The sequence below is a fragment of the Acipenser ruthenus genome, chromosome 51, assembly GCF_902713425.1.
Source record: "Acipenser ruthenus chromosome 51, fAciRut3.2 maternal haplotype, whole genome shotgun sequence".
Taxonomy (NCBI): Eukaryota; Metazoa; Chordata; class Actinopteri; order Acipenseriformes; family Acipenseridae; genus Acipenser; species Acipenser ruthenus.
In genome coordinates, this window is record NC_081239.1 from 5,140,713 (window position 1) to 5,163,516 (window position 22,804).

At 43.5% G+C, this 22,804-nt stretch overlaps 2 protein-coding genes across 2 annotated transcripts in view; both read left to right on the forward strand.

The window, feature by feature from the left end:
* Positions 1-829: 829 nt before the first annotated feature.
* LOC117965849 (Fc receptor-like protein 5) lies at positions 830-10,807 on the forward strand. The gene is made up of 8 exons (XM_059015772.1): positions 830-1,191; positions 2,945-3,211; positions 5,735-6,019; positions 7,405-7,698; positions 9,011-9,286; positions 9,778-9,879; positions 10,107-10,137; positions 10,634-10,807. Exons 1-8 carry the CDS (start codon positions 876-878, stop codon positions 10,719-10,721), a joined length of 1,659 nt encoding a protein of 552 aa, XP_058871755.1. The 5' UTR covers positions 830-875; the 3' UTR covers positions 10,722-10,807.
* Positions 10,808-15,608: 4,801 nt separating this feature from the next.
* The window catches only part of LOC117965866 (butyrophilin subfamily 1 member A1-like), a 486,786-nt gene continuing 479,590 nt past the window's right edge, over positions 15,609-22,804 (forward strand). The window contains exon 1 of the mRNA XM_059015802.1: positions 15,609-15,823. The gene's annotated coding sequence lies outside the window, so the exon portion shown is untranslated. The remainder of the gene's footprint in view (positions 15,824-22,804) is intronic.

Genomic DNA, 22,804 nt, shown 5'->3' on the forward strand with positions numbered 1-22,804 from the left:
AAAAAGAGGAGTTCTACAGGTGCTGTCTGAACAGGTGAGTCTTGAGGAGGCACCGGAAGGTGGTCAGGGACAGGGCAGTCCTGACATCTGTAGGAAGGTCATTCCACCACTGCGGGGCTACGGTGGAGAAGGAGCGGGCTCTGGAGGCAGGGGAGCGTAGAGGAGGTAGAGCCAGTCTTCTAGTGCAGGAGGAGCGGAGAAGTCGAGTGGGGGTGTAGGGAGAGATGAGGGTCTGGAGGTAGCTGTGTGCAGTTTGGTCAAGGCATCTGTAGGCTAGTACAAGAGTCTTGAACTGGATGCGAGCGGTGATCGGGAGCCAGTGGAGCGAGCGGAGTAGTGGAGTAGCGTGGGCGAAGCGAGGCAGAGAGAACACCAGGCGAGCAGTGGAGTTCTGGATGAGCTGGAGCGGACGGGTGGCGGACGCAGGGAAGCCAGCCAGGAGGGAGTTGCAGTAGTCTAGGCGGGAGAGTACCAGGGCTTGGACCAGGAGCTTGATGGCGTAGTTGGTGAGGAAGAATTGGCAAGTGCGTGCCAGAGTGGAGATGTGCTTGGAATAAGAAAGGCAGGGGTCCAGGGTGACTCCGAAGTTCTTAGCTGAGGAGGAGGGAGAGAGTGTGGTAGATTCCAGAGGAACGGAGATAGAGAGATCAGATGAGGGGGAGGAGGAGGGAAAGAAAAGGAGGTCAGATTTAGAGAGGTTGAGTTTGAGGTGATGCAAATGCATCCAGGAGGAGATAGCAGACTGACAGGTAGAGCTTTTCACTCAAAACTCACAAGTAGAGCCTGCAATGGGTCACACTGCTGCTATTCCTACTGTATCACTGCAGAGATGCTGCTGGGGAGCTGGAATCTCTCTACTAACTGATTGTAGGGGAATGTGTCCTAATCCTTTCCTGTTCTCTGTTTCAGAGGGTCATCCTCAGGCTGTCCTGACCCTGCAACCTGCCTGGTCACAGATATTCACAGGAGAGACAGTCACCCTGAGCTGTGAGGTGGAGGGGGACTCTGCTGGCTGGAGGTTTAAACAGTACAGAGATGGACGTGAAGAGGCAGGGTGCAGTGGTCAATACAGCAGGAGATATGGGGACAGCTGCACAATCAGTAAAGCTCGGCATTCTCACAGCGGAGTGTACTGGTGTGAGTCTGCATCAGGACAGGAGCGCAGTAATGCTGTCAACCTAACTGTGTCATGTAAGTCATTTACATTCTAGATAATATTCAGACCCTGTTGAATAGTCCTGCACTCGGATTGGCTGAGAGGGTATTGTAAGCTTCTGATCGGCTTGCTGATTTGAGTAAAGCGGTCTCTGGATCTCCAGTCAGTATGAATTGTTTCTGCTCACACTGCTGTTTTCAAGTACCAGCTGAGCAAATGCTCATATTGAAATAAGCTTCAAATGAGTGGAGCAGGATTGTCTTTTCTCTGCAGTTATCCAGATCCCAGGTGTTGGGATATCTAACATTTTGTTTTACAGAAAGAATATTTTCAGGCTGTGTGTTTGAAAGATTCCATATGAGTTCCTACAAAGTGACAAGACCCTGCTACAGGATTTCATATTCATGTCTTATGTTCCGTCCTTTGGGGATCAAAGAGCCTTAAATATAAATCAAGGGGTATCTACACTTGGGGCAAAATAGTTTCCTACAATAGTCTTTCTTAACGCTGTAGGAAGTCTGTATAGCTCATAATAGGGAATAATACATTATAACATGATGAGATAAAAAAAGCATTATAAACATGTTTGTGTAAAACTGCAGCCTCCTTGTCATCAGGTGCAATTATGTGTTCTAAACAGAAGTCTGTCCAAACAATATATATCCCAAAAATAGTCAGTGTTTATTAAAAAGTAAACAAAAGATCCACCCCTCTACCAACAATGGTATCAGGGGGTACACGGCGGGCTTTGCAAACCCAAAAATAATACTTTTTTAAAACAAAACAATAATCCAATAGTCTTTGATAATCCGCCGTTCTCCGTGCCGCAAGGGTGAGAACTGGACGTGGTGAAAATGTTGGGAAGTGCTCTGGTGATCATGCTCAATCCTCCTCTGCAAAACACAGAACACAAAACCGTAACACAAAATCAAAACAAATACTACCGGCACCGGCCGTCTGTTACGTTCGTCAGGGCAAGGCGACATTGACGTAGCTGCTTCCCCTTTGTACCCACAAAGCCCTCCCTGCAATCAACCCATCGCCATGGTTTCTCCAATAGAGGGCCGTCCCGCAGCTGATTGCAATTGAGTCTTTCTGGGTACGTGCAACTATGCGCTCCCCCTAATATGGTCACCTTCCGGTTTCTGCCTACCACCGAGGCAGTCCATCTAGGAGGCACCACCGACCTTACACAGCGTCCTTTCCGACCGGGAGGGAGATTTACAACATCGACTCTTTCTCTCTTTATTACACTCCTCAATCCTGACCCGTCTCTCAGCCCTGCTGATTTGAACTCTGTCTTTTCAGATCAATGGGTGATCCTGCAGCCTCCTCAATCCTGACCCGTCTCTCAGCCCTGCTGATCTGAACTCTTTCTGTCTTTTCAGATCAATGGGTGATCCTGCAGACTCCTCAATCCTGACCCGTCTCTCAGCCCTGCTGATCTGAAAAGACAGAAAGAGTTCAGATCAATGGGTGATCCTGCAGACTCCTCAATCCTGACCCGTCTCTCAGCCCTGCTGATCTGAACTCTTTCTGTCTTTTCAGATCAATGGGTGATCCTGCAGACTCCTCAATCCTGACCCGTCTCTCAGCCCTGCTGATCTGAACTCTTTCTGTCTTTTCAGATCAATGGATGATCCTGCAGACTCCTCAATCCTGACCCGTCTCTCAGCCCTGCTGATCTGAACTCTGTCTGTCTTTTCAGATCAATGGGTGATCCTGCAGACTCCTCAATCCTGACCCTTCTCTCAGCACTGCTGATCTGAACTCTTTCTGTCTTTTCAGATGGATGGGTGATCCTGCAGACTCCCTCACAGCCTGTGTTTGAGGGAGACACTCTGACTCTGAGGTGTCTTATCCGCGATGGTTATAAAGCTACCAGGGTTATATTTTATAAATATAATAGAGAGTTACATTCCTGGGCTGGCAAGGAGCTGAGTTTGGATCATGTTTCAAAGAGTGACGAGGGGTCCTACAAGTGCACAGCGGAGTGGAGGTGGGACTCCTCCCCATACTCTGATGACTCTACAGAGGTGCGGGTGTCAGTGAGAGGTAGGTTCATTCTAACAGAGAGAGTCCTCACCCCTTCTCTGTCTGTAATGTCTCACAGATACATTCACACCGGAGTCTATTCCAGCTGTGTTAATGTGACTCTGCAGAGGTGCGGGTGTCAGTGAGAGGTAGGTTCATTCTAACAGAGAGAGTCCTCAACCCCTTCTCTGTCTGTAATGTCTCACAGATACATTCACACTGGAGTCTATTCCAGCTGTGTTAATGTGACTCTACAGAGGTGCAGGTGTCAGTGAGAGGTAGGTTCATTCTAACAGAGAGAGTCCTCACCCCCTTCTCTGTCTGTAATGTCTCACAGATACATTCACACTGGAGTCTATTCCAGCTGTGTTTATGTGACTCTGCAGAGGTGCGGGTGTCAGTGAGAGGTAGGTTCATTCTAACAGAGAGAGTCCTCACCCCCTTCTCTGTCTGTAATTTCTCACAGATACATTCACACTGGAGTCTATTCCAGCTGTGTTAATGTGACTCTGCAGAGGTGCGGGTGTCAGTGAGAGGTAGGTTCATTCTAACAGAGAGAGTCCTCACCCCTTCTCTGTCTGTAATGTCTCACAGATACATTCACACTGGAGTCTATTCCAGCTGTGTTAATGTGACTCTGCAGAGGTGCGGGTGTCAGTGAGAGGTAGGTTCATTCTAACAGAGAGTCCTCACCCCCTTCTCTTTCTGTAATGTCTCACAGATACATTCACACTGGAGTCTATTCCAGCTGTGTTAATGTGACTCTGCAGAGGTGCGGGTGTCAGTGAGAGGTAGGTTCATTCTAACAGAGAGAGTCCTCACCCCCTTCTCTGTCTGTAATGTCTCACAGATACATTCACACCGGAGTCTATTCCAGCTGTGTTAATGTGACTCTGCAGAGGTGCGGGTGTCAGTGAGAGGTAGGTTCATTCTAACAGAGAGTCCTCACCCCCTTTTCTGTCTGTAATGTCTCACAGATACATTCACACTGGAGTCTATTCCAGCTGTGTTAATGTGACTCTGCAGAGGTGCGGGTGTCAGTGAGAGGTAGGTTCATTCTAACAGAGAGAGTCCTCACCCCCTTCTCTGTCTGTAATGTCTCACAGATACATTCACACTGGAGTCTATTCCAGCTGTGTTAATGTTCTCAACACAACTCAGGTGCTGAAGTAACGGGTTCTAGCAAAGTTTTCTGATATGAAAGCTCTTCCTAGTCTGAGTATCTTTCATACTCTGAGTAGTGTAGAAGCTGTAATAAAGCAGAAAGAGGCCACACCAAAGATACACTGAATGCTTGTCAGTACTGATGATCAAGCCCTATTTTCTCCAAATGTATTTCTATTTGATTGTGGTAGTAATAGAATGTGTATTGCCATTGCAAACTGTATCTTTAATCATGTGTAACCCCTCCCTAGAAAGGGTGGGTACAGATTGGATATAAGAAATTTGTTCTATACATTATTACACTGCAGATTATACCACAGAAGAGATTCTGCTCAAATTAAATAGTTTTAAATAGAATACCTACCTGTTCACTTTACTGTGACACACACACAGTATGAAACAGAATAGCCAAGAAAGACACAAAGTATTTAAGTCATGTGAGTTATATTATTATATTAAAAATCAAAGCAGCAGCAAAGTATCATTCAGAGTGATAATGAATCATAATTATAAACGCAACACAGGAGCAGCAACACAGTGAATCAGAACCATTGACATGTCAGTAAAAACACAGTGATATGCTGCTGGAGTGCCTTCAATACAATCACATATTAGATTCACCTGCTTTATTAGGAGGGTTCATGTACTGTAATTGATGTGGGGCTGTGCTAATAAGTCTGAAGTCCCTACTACTAATACTACTGGTATTAATAGTGAATGTTAACATTGCTGATATGCCTCCACATTATCTGATTCACATCCCATCTCTCAGGCTCTCTTTATATTATTATTATTATTATTATTATTATTATTATTATTATTATTATTATTATTATTATTATTATTATTAAACAATACATTTTAATACAGACAACGTATGCTTTTGAATTACATATTTTCTAATGTGCCCCAACATTTATTTATAAACAAAAACAAATAGAATCCATGCTTTTGTCATCCATGTCAACATTTTTTTTATGAAACACTAAGTTTAATTATGAATCAGTCAGTCCTTTGTTAACGTCTAATGGTAATACATAATTATTTTGAATTATCATGCATGTTTACACATGCTGTGAATAGGTCTGTTGCTCTGTGCTGTCCAGCACTGTCTGTCTATGTGTGGAAATAAGGGCTAATCAACCAAGAGAACAAATTCACAGACAGAGAAAATCTACAAATGTTACAAGAATCCAGAGCTATGCCCTCGATACCCCTGAGAGACAGGAACATCGAGCTGCTTTTATTAGAGACCACCACAGTTAACAAGTCCATGTGAACGGAGCCTGTGGGTGCAGGTCATGCTGAACTGGGTTTTATTTCTGACCTTGGCAGGCAGGTCTGTGTTCCTAACATGCCTTGTTTCCTTTCTTTACCCAGAGCTGCCGAAGGCTGTGCTGACCAGCAGTCCTCAATGGGGGGAGCTGTACACTGGAGAGACTGTCACCCTGAGCTGTGGGGTTGAGGGGGGTTTCACTGGCTTCCAATATCTCTGGTACAAGAGCAGTCAAGGAGGCACAGTGCAGATCAGAGGCACCACTGGAGCCAGATACACACTCAGCCCTGTCACTCAGTCTCATAGTGGACAGTACCAGTGTGAGGCACAAAGAGGAGAGCCACCACGTTCCTCTCAGCGCAGTGATCCTGTTACACTGACTGTGTCTGGTGAGTTTATTAACACAGCAATCCTGTTACACTGGCTGTGTCTGGTGAGTTTATTAACACAGTGACCCTGTTACACTGACTGTGTCTGGTGAGTTTATTAACACAGCGATCCTGTTACACTGACTGTGTCTGGTGAGTTTATTAACACAGCGATCCTGTTACACTGACTGTGTCTGGTGAGTTTATTAACACAGCGATCCTGTTACACTGACTGTGTCTGAGTTTATTAACACAGCGATCCTGTTACACTGACTGTGTCTGGTGAGTTTATTAACACAGCGATCCTGTTACACTGACTGTGTCTGGTGAGTTTATTAACACAGCGATCCTGTTACACTGACTGTGTCTGAGTTTATTAACACAGCGATCCTGTTACACTGACTGTGTCTGGTGAGTTTATTAACACAGCGATCCTGTTACACTGACTGTGTCTGGTGAGTTTATTAACACAGCGATCCTGTTACACTGACTGTGTCTGGTGAGTTTATTAACACAGCGATCCTGTTACACTGACTGTGTCTGGTGAGTTTATTAACACAGCGATCCTGTTACACTGACTGTGTCTGGTGAGTTTATTAACACAGCGATCCTGTTACACTGACTGTGTCTGGTGAGTTTATTAACACAGCGATCCTGTTACACTGACTGTGTCTGGTGAGTTTATTAACACAGCGATCCTGTTACACTGACTGTGTCTGGTGAGTTTATTAACACAGCGATCCTGTTACACTGACTGTGTCTGGTGAGTTTATTATCCCAGCTGAATACAGAGCAGTGCTCTCAATACAGACCCCTCAGAGACAGCAATGTTAACCACAGTCCTCTCCTCTCAGAGCTGCTGTTACATTAACTGTAATGGAAATTAACTGTAGAGGCCCGAGGGATGGAAGTATCTTAACTCTAAAATGTTTTTTATTACTAAGATTGGAGTACAGAATTACCCAGGACTGAAGGATAAATATAACAGTTTCATATGGGCTGTTTTAATAGGAAGTTATTCTATTCATTCAGTCCTGTGGATTTCTGTCCTCTTATCTTTCACACTATCTTTGTGTCAGAACAGAACAGTTACTGATTGGAGCTGCACTGGAAACAGTAATACTTCATCCAGTTAAAGGAAGTGATACAAGGCATTAGTAGAATATCATCTTGAAGAATGGACGACTTTGTAGACTTCCTAGTAATGGCTGTTATAAATACTTTTTATTAATAACAAGTACATTAAAAGTAATTCCAGTAGATTCATGTATTTTCTTTATAATTATTCAAATTTTCTAGTAATTCGTTTTTTTTAAGTAAAAAATATTTACTGTGTTATCGTGCTACCCAAAGCCACTCAAATTGAGGGAAACAGGAGCCCTTATTTGTCATTTTCTGTATTTCAGAGGGACGACCAAAGCCTGCCCTGACCCGGGAGCCTGCAGGAGAGATATTTGAAGGAGACACGGTCACCCTGAGCTGTGTGGTTGAGGGGGGCTCTGGTGGCTGGAGATATCTCTGGTACAAAGACAGGCAGGGAGCTCCAGTGTACCAGACTGACAGCAGCAGTGGAACTGGAGCCGGATACACAATCAGTGCTGCTGCTCTGTCCCACAGTGGAGAGTACCGGTGTGGAGCTGGACGGGGCAGGAACACGTCTTACTCACAATACAGCGATCCCATCTGGGTAAATGTAACTGGTGAGTAATACAGAATCTCCTTCCTTTTCACTAAAGCTTTGCCCTCAGCAGTAGGGGGTGCTGTTTGGTTCTTCTAGAGGTGATTGGGATCCTCAATCCTCCAGCATTTCTCTAATTCTCTATTTCTAATTATATTCCTCTCTGTGCTTCTCTGTCTACTAAAATATCTAAGTTTCTCAACTACTCTACCACACAGTAGCTAAAATCAAAGCAATATCTGATATATAGAACACCATGACAAAGCATATAAAAAACAATAATAATCTCATTGCTGATTTTTGAATACCAAGAAAAAAAACACAAAGACATATTAATTTAATGATTTGAGTGGGACTTAAACTCATGACTAACACTGTTGTAAGTGAGGACTCAACTCATTATGCTTCATAGCTGTGTTTGAATGACTTGCAGATTATCAGTGCAGATATATCTAAGGGTTTAGAACCTAGGGAGGGGAGGGGGCAGGGTGCTGTGGGATGTTTCAGTGGTGTGTTTATAGCTTGTTCCTGTCTTGACTGAAACATTTGGTGTTACCTTTACAGGCAAAGCGATAAAGAGCCTCTATACTCCAGCACTGCCTCTGTCTCTCTAAGGAGACTCTATACTCCAGCACTGCCTCTGTCTCTCTAAGGAGCCTCTATACTCCAGCACTGCCTCTGTCTCGCTAAGGAGCCTCTATACTCCAGCACTGCCTCTGTCTCGCTAAGGAGCCTCTATACTCCAGCACTGCCTCTGTCTCGCTAAGGAGCCTCTATACTCCAGCACTGCCTCTGTCTCGCTAAGGAGCCTCTATACTCCAGCACTGCCTCTGTCTCTCTAAGGAGCCTCTATACTCCAGCACCGCCTCTGTCTCTCTAAGGAGCCTCTATACTCCAGCACTGCCTCTGTCTCTCTAAGTAGCCTCTATAGTCCAGCACTGCCTCTGTCTCTCTAAGGAGCCTCTATACTCCAGCACTGCCTCTGTCTCTCTAAGGAGCCTCTATACTCCAGCACTGCCTCTGTCTCTCTAAGGAGCCTCTATACTCCAGCACTGCCTCTGTCTCTCTAAGGAGCCTCTATACTCCAGCACTGCCTCTGTCTCTCTAAGGAGCCTCTATACTCCAGCACTGCCTCTGTCTCTCTAAGGAGCCTCTATACTCCAGCCCTGCCTCTGTCTCTCTAAGGAGCCTCTATACTCCAGCACTGCCTCTCTCTAAGGAGCAGGGGGCTCTGGGGGAATCCCACTCTGGAATATGCTGGTTCTGATTGATTTGAATATCTTGGTCAGACAGCTTCACAATCACTAACCTGTCTTCATGTCATCTTTTCTTAGCTCTGTTCTCCAGGGTGACTCTGACAGCCTCTCCAGGAGCCACAGTGAAGGAGGGAGAGGCTCTTAACCTGACCTGTGAGACAGCAGTGAACAAAACCCCCCGCCCTGAACTCCACTACACCATTGTGAGAGACGGGGAGCCTGTGACTAACAGCACTGACTCTGCACTGTACAGTATAGCCAGCACTGAGAAGAGCCACACTGGGAGCTACACGTGTGCTGTGGAGTCACAGGGAGTGAAGAAGAGCAGCCAGGAGTTACACATTGAACTACAAAGTAAGATTACAAACCTGTCCTAAATGACTATCCTTGATGATTGAAAGTGATCTCACAGTAAAATAGGTCACATTGTGATCCCATTATATTCCCATTCCCTGGAGAAACAGAATAAACAGACTACAGAATTACCAGCGATTACAACACAATGGATTGTTAACAAATACTGCACAGTACAGACACTGTTTTTACACCTTGCAAATTCAGTGGTGTATATTTCCCACTAATGTTTTAGCTTCATGTATGGGTTAGAATACATTTTAAACAAATCATTATTTTCTGCTTTTTGACAATCAATCAAATGAAATCACATTGATTCCCTGACTGTGTATCTTATAAAATGATGGTTCAAATAAAATGCAGTTACAGCAGACAGCCATTCGAGTGACAGAGCGAGTGTGAGCAGGGTAATGTTCTTGAATCCCTATCAGCTCAGTCAAGGTGTATGGAAGTCACTCGCACACACTCATACTGTACCTTCCTTCCCCCAGCGTCCTGGCACAGCGCTGTTGCTATTGGCTACAGAGTGAGCTTCACTCTGATTCATTTCATTGTGTTCACTCTGCTGCTCCTTCAATACTGCAGGATCCAAGGTGAGACTCCCAGTCAGTGCACACATTTCACCTGGCCTGTCACAGCACACATGCAGGCTTCTTCTTAAACAGCACAGCCCAGTCTTAGAGAGAGTTCATTAAGAATCATTATTTCATCATTAAACATGCACAGCTCATTTACAAAATAAACATTTTGCAAGTTTGTATTTATTTTTGTTAACACAATTATAAGAAACAAACTGAACAATCTGTATATATTTTTCCAGGTTCCCCGTGTCTCGCTGGTGGTAAGTCAAGGTAAGTCAGTATTATCCAGTATGTGTACAGACAGGGGGCAGCACTCGCTATCTCTACCTGTCATCATCCTTTACAGCACTGAAAATGGAGATGGAAACTTTCTGATTCACTCTTTAAAAATCCCTCTTACAAACTCTTAACAGTACCCTTCACTTAGACCTGTGTCCTAAGATGCTATACTGGGTTAATTTGGCTTTTTGGTTTCCAGATGATAAAGATCTAAGGCTTTGACATATTTGACTCATAATCTTTATTCTTTGATTCTTCAATCTAGAGTATTGATAATAACCCTTTGTCAGTAATGTCACAAAGCTGCTGCCTCCACAGAGTGTCTTTACAGTTGATACACAGCTGCTCCTTACCCTGAAATGCACTCTGTGATTTCAATGGGACTTGATTACTCTGAAGCCTAGACGTGTCATCATCCTTTAAAGCTTTTGTTATTGCTGCAGTTAAACTCTGAGCCCTCCTTGTGTGTCTCTGACATCTGTCTCAGGAAAACCTCGGATCAGGATCAGGAGCAGTCAGCAGAGGGGATTGAGCTCTCCAGCCGTGTGCAGCACACTGGAGTGGAACTGGAATAGTGCTGCATTACCAGAGACTGGAGTGGAACTGGAATAGTGCTGCATTACCAGAGACTGGAGTGGAACTGGAATAGTGCTGCATTACCAGAGACTGGAGTGGAACTGGAATAGTGCTGCATTACCATAGACTGGAGTGGAACTGGAATAGTGCTGCATTACCAGAGACTGGAGTGGAACTGGAATAGTGCTGCATTACCATAGACTGGAGTGGAACTGGAATAGTGCTGCATTACCATAGACTGGAGTGGAACTGGAATAGTGCTGCATTACCAGAGACTGGAGTGGAACTGGAATAGCGCTGCATTACCAGAGACTGGAGTGGAACTGGAATAAATTTGGAAAAATAATGACTGAAAAACACAGCAATCCTACAGAGAAACTCGACAATAAATCAACCCCTTTGTTTTGCCATTGCTGATCCACTCTGATATCTTGGAGCAGCTGAACCAGCATGCCTGTCCTTGCTGCTGTGCACCTGCTCCACGTGCAGCACTATCATGCCTGTCCTTGCTGCTGTGCACCTGCTCCATGTGCAGCACTATCATGCCTGTCCTTGCTGCTGTGCACCTGCTCCACGTGCAGCACTATCATGCCTGTCCTTGCTGCTGTGCACCTGCTCCATGTGCAGCACTATCATGCCTGTCCTTGCTGCTGTGCACCTGCTCCATGTGCAGCACTATCATGCCTGTCCTTGCTGCTGTGCACCTGCTCCACGTGCAGCACTATCATGCCTGTCCTTGCTGCTGTGCACCTGCTCCATGTGCAGCACTATCATGCCTGTCCTTGCTGCTGTGCACCTGCTCCACGTGCAGCACTATCATGCCTGTCCTTGCTGCTGTGCACCTGCTCCACGTGCAGCACTATCATGCCTGTCCTTGCTGCTGTGCACCTGCTCCATGTGCAGCACTATCATGCCTGTCCTTGCTGCTGTGCACCTGCTCCATGTGCAGCACTATCATGCCTGTCCTTGCTGCTGTGCACCTGCTCCATGTGCTGCACTATCATGCCTGTCCTTGCTGCTGTGCACCTGCTCCATGTGCAGCACTATCATGCCTGTCCTTGCTGCTGTGCACCTGCTCCATGTGCAGCACTATCATGCCTGTCCTTGCTGCTGTGCACCTGCTCCATGTGCAGCACTATCATGCCTGTCCAATGCTGTTAGATCTGTCCTCATTGCTGGTAGACTGTTTGCATTGTGCTGTTCCCATAGCTTTATAGAGCTGCAAGTGTAAGAGACTTCCTGAGAGTAAGGCATGTACCTGATTTAGCAGGTATTTTAAATGTTGTCACGAGTTTGCTGTAACACATGTTTCTGTGAAAGGTGCACATCTGAGACCTTGCTAATGGAAGTGCAAAACAGGTCACATGATGTTGTTAGCAACCATCCCTTTAACAATTAAACCTGTTTTCAACTGATTCAGAGAGGCTTTGATGTTTATTTTCATTTTTCAAAGCAGGGATTAACCTAAGAGAATGTTTATAAACACCCTTCAAAAAACAGCCTTTAAGTACTTAAACGATCCAGTTCAATAATTGTGGTATTTGTTCAAACTCAGTTATGGATTATACTTTGCCCAGATGCAATCTGATAAGACTATAGGAGGCTATAATAAAAGTTAGGCGGCGTTTCTAAATTGTTATCATGCTATACTGCTGCAGGAAGCTTTTCAAAGGGTCGGGCTCCGTGTTTGCTATCAAGATGCTCACCAGCATCCCTCTTTGCACGGGGGTTTAACGGGGCTGCAGGGCTGCAGTGACGTGTTCAGAGAGCCGCCGCTGAGCGCGCGGGCACTGGGCGCGGCTCATCATTCAAAATTCAAATTTAACGAACAACGGCGTCGACGGGAAGATGGCAAGAGGCGCTTATTTTTGTTTTAAAAAGAAATTGAATATAATATTGGTGTTTAAAATAAAATAAATATATAATAAAACATTACTTCTATTAGCTTAATAGATTTTTAGTTTAACTGCCCGTATTTGATAGAAAAAAAACGACGGCTGGAGAGAAGCGACCCATCACTATGGAAACAAAGGTAAATATTCTCATACACTACTCTGCATTTATATTACTGCTCCCAACAGTACTTTCGGTAAAGCTGTATTTGTGTCTATAGTTGTTGTCCCCGGTCTGTACCAAGTGTATTCATTCAGGAGAAGCAGAGTCTTTAGTATAGGGTGGCCTCCTCGCCCCATACTTCTGGAACACTGCGAGGCAGAGCCGGGTTTGAAGCTGCCTTGAAACTGAAGGAAATCAGCACGTGAATTCAGCGCTAAACCTTTGCTAAATTGATTCTGTCGATTAATTATATCGAGGCAGCATGGCAATACAATATAGCTTTTAACAAATTAAATAAATAAATAAGGACCATCATCAATATTTATTTATTGCATTAATAGTTTTAAATATATATATTTTAAAGTTTCTTTATAGTTTCTAATAGTACATCGCCTTCTCCCACTCAAACCGTTAATACTGAGCAGCTGTTGGCTATTACTGACTCCAGACAGCGTGAACACCTGATCAGTGTTATTATTTAATTGGGAGAGTCAGTGTAAATTAGAGCTATAGATTACTAACTAACAGGATATAAATAGCAACTTTTAAATATTGATAACGGAAATACTAATTTTACAAAATAGAAAAGTATCTTGAATAAATCTACACACGTGTTTATTCAAGATGCGATTTTTTATTTTGTAAGATTTGTATTATCACACTGATTCGGATAATTAAGAAGCAGTATAAATGAAGCACGTGTTTAGCGCTCAATTCGCGTGTATATTCCTGTCAGTTTAAGGGCAGCTTATAAACCCCGTCCTGTCCCAAAGTGTTCCTGAATTATAGGTCCAGCTGGCAGCCCTACTTCAGTGACACAAGTGGAGTGGCAGCACAGGGACGTTACAATGTGGGGGCCCATTGTATTGATCTATTTTAAATGATTTTAAATGCTTCGACACTATAGTGCTTTAAATTATAATTATAAAATGTATACATATATATACCGAGCATCAAAAGAAACTTATCACTATTATAACACATTTACTTTCGAAAAAAATAAGGTATATAAATGATGGACATTGATGACACGTTGATTGCAGGCTTGAATAAAAGCAATAAAGAAAATCACAGAAAAATACCGATATGCCACGTCTGTCAAGAGAGCAGCGCCTTCATGCGATCAGCGAAGCCAGCGTACTGTGGCTCGCCGTCTTGGGTGCGCACAGACAGCAGTTTCAAACCTGGCGAGATGGTATAACCAGACACACACTGTCAATGACAGAGCTACCAACTGGGAGACCAAGAGTCACAATACCTGCCCAAGATTGAGAGATCATTTTGCAGCATCTTCTTGATGTCAATTGTTAATCAGCACAATAAAAAGTCACTGCACCTGCTCTGAAACAGAGTTTACCATTTTTCGATCACGTAGTGAATTTTATCCAAATATAAGTGATACGTTTCTTTTTGATGCTCAAATATAAGTGATCTGTTTCTTTTGATGCTCAGTATATATTCAAATTGGGATTATTTTCTGTTTCAGTAATGTGATCATTTATGCAGTTACACAGACTGTAAATGCATCAGCAATCTAGTACAGAGAGAACACAATACAGTTCCATTAGTCTGTGAGGGCAGAGACAAACAAAGACACTGGAACAGAGACACACAGAGACTCACAGGCACACAGAGTCACTGGAACAGATGGTCTTCTATCGCTGCTCCTCTTCTACGGCTGCTCACTAACCTATTCCTCAATCACTTCTTACACACCCTCTCACTACGTGACCTTGTGATCTAAACTCCTTCTTCAGCTTACTTTACAACTTATTTTACAGCCTATTTTACGATCAGGACACTGTTGGTAGTTTCTGTGATTAGCATCTATTTCCCTGAGATATGGTGCAATTGTTTCATATCAGGGAGTTGGTTACTAGGCATTGCTATCTCGAGCTTATTTTGAGAACATAGACCACATGTGCAGTAATATTAACCCATAGTTTTTAACACCTTCAGTTCACTTTCCTGCACCTCTGTCTTACACTTTGGCATGAGCATTCTTTAGAACAACATTGTAAGAGATTAGAAATCCAGATCTGCCTTTCCCTCTCCTTCTCTCTTCAAACCCTAACCCTAACCTCTCCTCTCTTCAAACCCTAACCTCTCCTTCTCTCTTCTCACACTAACCTCTCCTTCTCACTTCTAACCCTAACCCTAACCTCTCCTTCTCTCTTCTAACCCTAACCTCTCCTTCTCTCTTCAAACCCTAACCCTAACCTCTCCTTCTCTCTTCTAACCCTAACCTCTCCTTCTCTCTTCTAACCCTAACCTCTCCTTCTCTCTTCTAACCCTAACCTCTCCTTCTCACTTCTAACCCTAACCCTAACCTCTCCTTCTCTCTTCAAACCCTAACCTCTCCTTCTCTCTTCTCCCCTCCCTGTTTCTTTGTGTTCTCCTCTCCCTCAAACCCATCTCCCTTCCACGCTCTTCCACCCTCTGTCGCCTTCCCTCTCTCTCTCCCCTCCCCTCCTTCTCTTTTCCACTCTCCTGTAATCTCAATGGGAATGCATATGCCAGGTTATCACTATTTAGTATTAGTGTGTGTGTTACACTTTTACACATATCTACAGAACCGTATCCACTTGTGTTGAAAATTGACTGTTAGCTGAAGAAAAAAAACAGAAACATTTTATTACTATTTATTTTTTAATTTTCCAGAATAGACTTTAAATCACTCATGAGCTCCAGTTCTGTGAAAAGGATCATGTGTTGGTTTGTTTTATGAGGCGTGTCTGAACCAGGTACACATTCTTTCACTGGCAGACAGTGTGTGGGTGTGTTCCTCAAGGGCTGTTTCTCAGGTAACGGTGCAATAAAACCAGGAATTGTACTTTGACCTGTACTTTAGCTTTAGACAGGCTACTTCAGCCTAGAAAGCTGATCAAACAGATGGGAAGTTCTTTTCAGAGTGTGTAAATCTTTAGAATACACTTCTCATATCTAAACTCAGCTGTACTGATGCGGTTTAAAAAGCTGTTTCTATTTATTCTTAAAGAGCTGAACTGAAGCACAAGGACAGAGTGCAGGTGAAAGTGAAAGCAGGTAAGCAGACTCTAAATCTGTGTGTTTAAAGTTACAATAGCTAATAGAACAGCTCTCTTCAACAGTAAGTAGCGTGGTTCTGAAAAATCTAGCGTTACCCGTCCCCGCGTGCTGCTACAGCTGTTTAAATACGTACCTGTAATTATTCTTTGCATTGTTAAAATCCTGACAACTTTTTACACTTATAACTTTAAAGTGTGTTTCAAAGCTTTTTTCAAAATGGCCTCTCTAGTACACTGATAGTGGAAGGATTATTGCCCACATTGTCAAACAGCTGACACAGCGATAACGATCCATGATGTTGTACGAAACAGAAAAGCCAGAGCACTTACAGACTTGGTTTGTTAATGAGCAATGTAATGAGGAAGACACAGTCTGTGATTGAGATGAGCAGTGATACTGGTCAATGGGATGTGGTTTACAGTGAGAAAGAGCAATGCAATGAAGATACAGTCTGTGATTGAGATGAGAAGTGATACTTGTCAATGGGATGTTGTTTACAGTGAGAGAGCAATGCAATGAAGACACAGTTTGTGATTGAGATGAGAAGTGATCCTGGTCAATGGGATGTGGTTTACAGTGAGAAAGAGCAATGCAATGAAGACACAGTCTGTGATTGAGATGAGAAGTGATACTGGTCAATGGGATGTGGTTTACAGTGAGAAAGAGCAATGCAATGAAGACACAGTCTGTGATTGAGATGAGAAGTGATACTGGTCAATGGTATGTGGTTTACAGTGAGAAAGAGCAATGCAATGAAGACACAGTCTGTGATTGAGATGAGAAGTGATACTGGTCAATGGTATGTGGTTTACAGTGAGAAAGAGCAATGCATTGAAGATACAGTCTGTGATTGAGATGAGAAGTGATACTTGTCAATGGGATGTTGTTTACAGTGAGAGAGCAATGCAATGAAGACACAGTTTGTGATTGAGATGAGAAGTGATCCTGGTCAATGGGATGTTGTTTACAGTGAGAGAGCAATGCAATGAAGACACAGTTTGTGATTGAGATGAGAAGTGATCCTGGTCAATGGGATGTGGTTTACAGTGAGAAAGAGCAATGCAATGAAGACACAGTCTGTGATTGAGATGAGAAGTGATACTGGTCAATGGTATTTGGTTTACAGTGAGAAAGAGCAATGCAATGAAGACACAGTCTGTGATTGAGATGAGAAGTGATACTGGTCAATGGGATGTGGTTTACAGTGAGAAAGGTAAATCAGTAGCTATGTAGTCCGAGGAGCTGGAATCAATTAATTAAATGATGTGACTCCACATAGTGTGAAACACTGCAATGGAAAAAAAGGTGTGCAAGTGTTTTTTATCTATTTTTAACCAGGAGCTCAAACGCCATTGATTATCATTGAAGAGAGGAGCCTGTTTGTGAGCGCTATCGAGTCAAACCCCATAGATTATCATTGAGGAGAGGAGTCTGTTTGTGAACGCTATCGAGTCAAACCCCATAGATTATCATTGGGGAGAGGAGCCTGTTTGTGAACGCTATCGAGTCAAACCCCATAGATTATCATTGAGGAGAGGAGTCTGTTTGTGAACGCTATCGAGTCAAACCCCATAGATTATCATTGAGGAGAGGAGTCTGTTTGTGAACGCTATCGAGTCAAACCCCATAGATTATCATTGAGGAGAGGAGCCTGTTTGTGAACGCTATCGAGTCAAACCCCATAGATTATCATTGAGGAGAGGAGCCTGTTTGTGAACGCTATCGAGTCAAACCCCATAGATTATCATTGAGGAGAGGAGCCTGTTTGTGAACGCTATCGAGTCAAACCCCATAGATTATCATTGAGGAGAGGAGCCTGTTTGTGAACGCTATCGAGTCAAACCCCATAGATTATCATTGATCTGGAGAGGAGCCTGTTTGTGAATGCTATCGAGTCAAACCCCATAGATTATCATTGAGGAGAGGAGTCTGTTTGTGAACGCTATCGAGTCAAACCCCATAGATTATCATTGAGCTGGAGAGGAGCCTGTTTGTGAACACTATCGAGTCAAACCCCATAGATTATCATTGAGGAGAGGAGTCTGTTTGTGAACGCTATCGAGTCAAACCCCATAGATTATCATTGATCTGGAGAGGAGCCTGTTTGTGAACACTATCGAGTCAAACCCCATAGATTATCATTGAGGAGAGGAGCCTGTTTGTGAACGCTATCGAGTCAAACCCCATAGATTATCATTGAGGAGAGGAGTCTGTTTGTGAACGCTATCGAGTCAAACCCCATAGATTATCATTGAGCTGGAGAGGAGTCTGTTTGTGAACACTATCGAGTCAAACCCCATAGATTATCATTGAGGAGAGGAGCCTGTTTGTGAACGCTATCGAGTCAAACCCCATAGATTATCATTGAGGAGAGGAGCCTGTTTGTGAACACTATCGAGTCAAACCCCATAGATTATCATTGAGGAGAGGAGCCTGTTTGTGAACGCTATCGAGTCAAACCCCATAGATTATCATTGAGGAGAGGAGCCTGTTTGTGAACGCTATCGAGTCAAACCCCATAGATTATCATTGAGGAGAGGAGCCTGTTTGTGAACGCTATCGAGTCAAACCCCATAGATTATCATTGAGGAGAGGAGTCTGTTTGTGAACGCTATCGAGTCAAACCCCATAGATTATCATTGAGCTGGAGAGGAGCCTGTTTGTGAACACTATCGAGTCAAACCCCATAGATTATCATTGAGGAGAGGAGTCTGTTTGTGAACACTATCGAGTCAAACCCCATAGATTATCATTGAGGAGAGGAGCCTGTTTGTGAACGCTATCGAGTCAAACCCCATAGATTATCATTGAGGAGAGGAGTCTGTTTGTGAACACTATCGAGTCAAACCCCATAGATTATCATTGAGGAGAGGAGCCTGTTTGTGAACGCTATCGAGTCAAACCCCATAGATTATCATTGAGGAGAGGAGCCTGTTTGTGAACGCTATCGAGTCAAACCCCATAGATTATCATTGAGGAGAGGAGCCTGTTTGTGAATGCTATCGAGTCAAACCCCATAGATTATCATTGAGGAGAGGAGCCTGTTTGTGAACGCTATCGAGTCAAACCCCATAGATTATCATTGATCTGGAGAGGAGCCTGTTTGTGAACGCTATCGAGTCAAACCCCATAGATTATCATTGAGGAGAGGAGCCTGTTTGTGAACGCTATCGAGTCAAACCCCATAGATTATCATTTAGGAGAGGAGCCTGTTTGTGAATGCTATCGAGCTTCTGAGGTTAAGACTCGAGCCTGTTCACGGGTCCAGCACTAAACACCCTCTGCAGCTTTAATATTTATGACAAACTAGTATCTTTAATAGTTACAATCAGCGCTTTTAAACTGGTAGATCTGAATAACTCTGAGCACTCTGTCAAGCTGCTTGCCTCTCTCTATGTAACAAAGACAGAATCACTGCTGTCTCCGCCCCTCCTCTCCACTCCTATTGGCTGGGCAACTATAGAGCTTGCAGCCTAAATACAATGATGATAATGTAAACATGTAAATCCAAAACTAAATGATAAAATGTTACACTTTCTGGCTCCGGTTTGGGAAATACTAAACCCCCATTTTCAGTGATGTTTCAGGTTTTAGCATTTGTTTTGGGCACACCCCTGATTTCTATTGGCTGCTCTGTATGTCAGTCACACTGGCTACTCTTCAGAGGCATGGAGTGATACACAGCAAACTTCATAACCTTGATAATGTCTGAATTATTATTAACACAGCATAGTAAAGGTCAGTGAAATTCTGGTTCTAATTCGGATTATTATTCAGCAGTGGGTCGATTGGACTTGCCTCTGATTCACTTACATCCGACAGGCCTTAGGCCAGCCTCCACAGGCTCTCTGCTTACAATCGTAATGAATCAATACTGTGTCCTGCCATTGTCCATACACTGCAACACACACTGAGAGCCATTTCAACCAACTTCTCTCTATAACCCTAACCCTAACCCATGCACTGCTCCACACACTGAGAGCCATTTCAACCAGCTTCTCTCTATAACCCTAACCCTAACCCATGCACTGCAACACACACTGAGAGCCATTTCAACCAGCTTCTCTCTATAACCCTAACCCATGCACTGCTCCACACACTGAGAGCCATTTCAACCAGCTTCTCTCTATAACCCTAACCCTAACCCATGCACTGCTCCACACACTGAGAGCCATTTCAACCAGCTTCTCTCTATAACCCTAACCCTAACCCATGCACTGCAACACACACTGAGAACCATTTCAACCAGCTTCTCTCTATAACCCTAACCCATGCACTGCTCCACACACTGAGAGCCATTTCAACCAGCTTCTCTCTATAACCCTAACCCTAACCCATGCACTGCTCCACACACTGAGAGCCATTTCAACCAGCTTCTCTCTATAACCCTAACCCTAACCCTAACCCATGCACTGCTCCACACACTGAGAGCCATTTCAACCAGCTTCTCTCAATAACCCTAACCCTAACCAATGCACTGCTCCACACACTGAGAGCCATTTCAACCAGCTTCTCTCTATAACCCTAACCCTAACCCATGCACTGCAACATACACTGAGAGCCATTTCAACCAGCTTCTCTCTGTAACCCTAACCCTAACCCATGCACTGCAACACACACTGAGAGCCATTTCAACCAGCTTCTCTCTATAACCCTAACCCTAACCCTAACCAATGCACTGCAACATACACGGAGAGCCATTTCAACCAGCTTCTCTCTGTAACCCTAACCCTAACCCATGCACTGCAACACACACTGAGAGCCATTTCAACCAGCTTCTCTATATAACCCTAACCCTAACCCATGCACTGCAACACACACTGAGAGCCATTTCAACCAGCTTCTCTCTATAACCCTAACCCTAACCCATGCACTGCAACATACACTGAGAGCCATTTCAACCAGCTTCTCTCTGTAACCCTAACCCTAACCCATGCACTGCAACACACACTGAGAGCCATTTCAACCAGCTTCTCTCTATAACCCTAACCCTAACCCTAACCAATGCACTGCAACATACACTGAGAGCCATTTCAACCAGCTTCTCTCTATAACCCTAACCCTAACCCATGCACTGCAACACACACTGAGAGCCATTTCAACCAGCTTCTCTATATAACCCTAACCCTAACCCATGCACTGCTCCACACACTGAGAGCCATTTCAACCAGCTTCTCTCTATAACCCTAACCCTAACCCATGCACTGCTCCACACACTGAGAGCCATTTCAACCAGCTTCTCTCTGTAACCCTAACCCTAACCCATGCACTGCTCATGATGTTTTTCACCTGCAAAGCTGCTATGATTTCTATATAAACCCATTTATTATTTGTTTATTTACTTAGCAGACGCCTTTATCCAAGGCGACTTACAGATACTAGGGTGTGTGAACTATGCATCAGCTGCAGAGTCACTTACAATTACGTCTCACCCGAAAGACGGAGCACAAGGAGGTTAAGTGACTTGCTCAGGGTCACACAATGAGTCAGTGGCTGAGGTGGGATTTGAACCGGAGATCTCTTGGTTACAAGCCCGTTTCTTTAACCACTGGACCACACAGCCTCCTATGAGGCAGTCCGTGTTTAAGATGCAGTTCAGGTGTGACTGTGCTTGATATTGTCACAGTTTAACATGGAAACTGACTGAGCAATCAGAGTGCATCTTTTACGACTGCCTGTATATTTGTTTCAGTCTTTATCGCTCTATTACACTATAAAGTGGAGTATGTTTAGCAGTGCTGGTTCAATGTACAGTACAAAGTGCAGCATTGCTGAAAGTGTTCAGGATTATTCCCTTCTTAGAGCAGCTCAATCATTGAACAGATAAACAGGTAAATATGTATTCATATTTTTTGGTATTATTTATGTTATGTCAGTCAGTTTCATGTTAATATATTTCAGAAAGGAGACAGCCACCAATGGAATGAAATGAATGATTTATTGAATTGACAGACAGACCTGCCTCTAAATGATTATTATTTAGACTGATGTCTTTAATTGTAAATATCTTTATTTATTTAGTTCTACCAAAAAATGAGAAATCTAATATTTATACAAGTCCTTTAGAGTTGAGCATATATCTAGAGAACATCTTTCCCATTGTGTTGAAATTCCCTGAAGACCTTCTTTAGCACAGCAGGTTATTGATTGTGTCATAATGTGTCGCATATAGAAGCTGTTTTTCTGTTTGTTTGACTGTCTGTCTGTCTGTCAAGTCGGTTGCTATCGTATTCAACTGCTTAAAATACAACAACTTGTTAAGACACTAAAGTGATACTAAAACAGTAGCTTAATGGCTGTACTCACTTGTTTGTTGTCTCATGCTGTTGAATATGTGAACTGGGCAGCTGATGACTGCAGTGAACTCAGCATGTTTATATTTGAGATGTTTTGTGTATGTGTTGTGTATGGACTTGGTGACGGCCCCTCTTAATTGTGTCCAATTGTAACATGGTGAATGTTACACCATGCAGCTTGCATGCTCAGTGTTAGTTAGTGGAGTCCTGGTGTGAGAGCATGTAACACAGGCAGCTCTTATGTTTTTTTTACTGTACATGTAAGTATTATTATTATTATTTATTTATTTAGCAGATGCCTTTATCCAAGGCGACTTACAGAGACTAGGGTGTGTGAACTATGCATCAACTGCAGAGTCACTTACAACTACGTCTCACCCGAAAGACGGAGCACAAGGAGGTTAAGTGACTTGTTCAGGGTCACACAATGAGTCTGTGGCTGAGATGGGATTTGAACCGGGACCTCCTGGTTACAAGCCCTTTTCTTTAACCACTGGACTACACAGCCTCCTTAAGTAACTATGTATTGTTTCAATTAAAAATAGGTTTCAGTTTCAGTGAGTTCGTTCTGTTATTTCAATATTAAATGGTGCTAGCAAGCAACACTGATCCAAATACACCACAGTAAACACAGTAGTGTATATTTTAGATATTTCCAAACCATTCTTTTCCATTATCACAAT

Bases quoted from the DNA above. Each gene is read 5' to 3' on its own strand.
- LOC117965849 (XM_059015772.1), top strand. From the start codon at position 876: ATGTGTCCTAATCCTTTCCTGTTCTCTGTTTCAGAGGGTCATCCTCAG. The intron at 1,192-2,944 runs GTAAGTCATTTA...CTGTCTTTTCAG, and splicing joins TGTCAACCTAACTGTGTCAT to ATGGATGGGTGATCCTGCAG. The intron at 6,020-7,404 runs GTGAGTTTATTA...TCTGTATTTCAG, and splicing joins TGTTACACTGACTGTGTCTG to AGGGACGACCAAAGCCTGCC.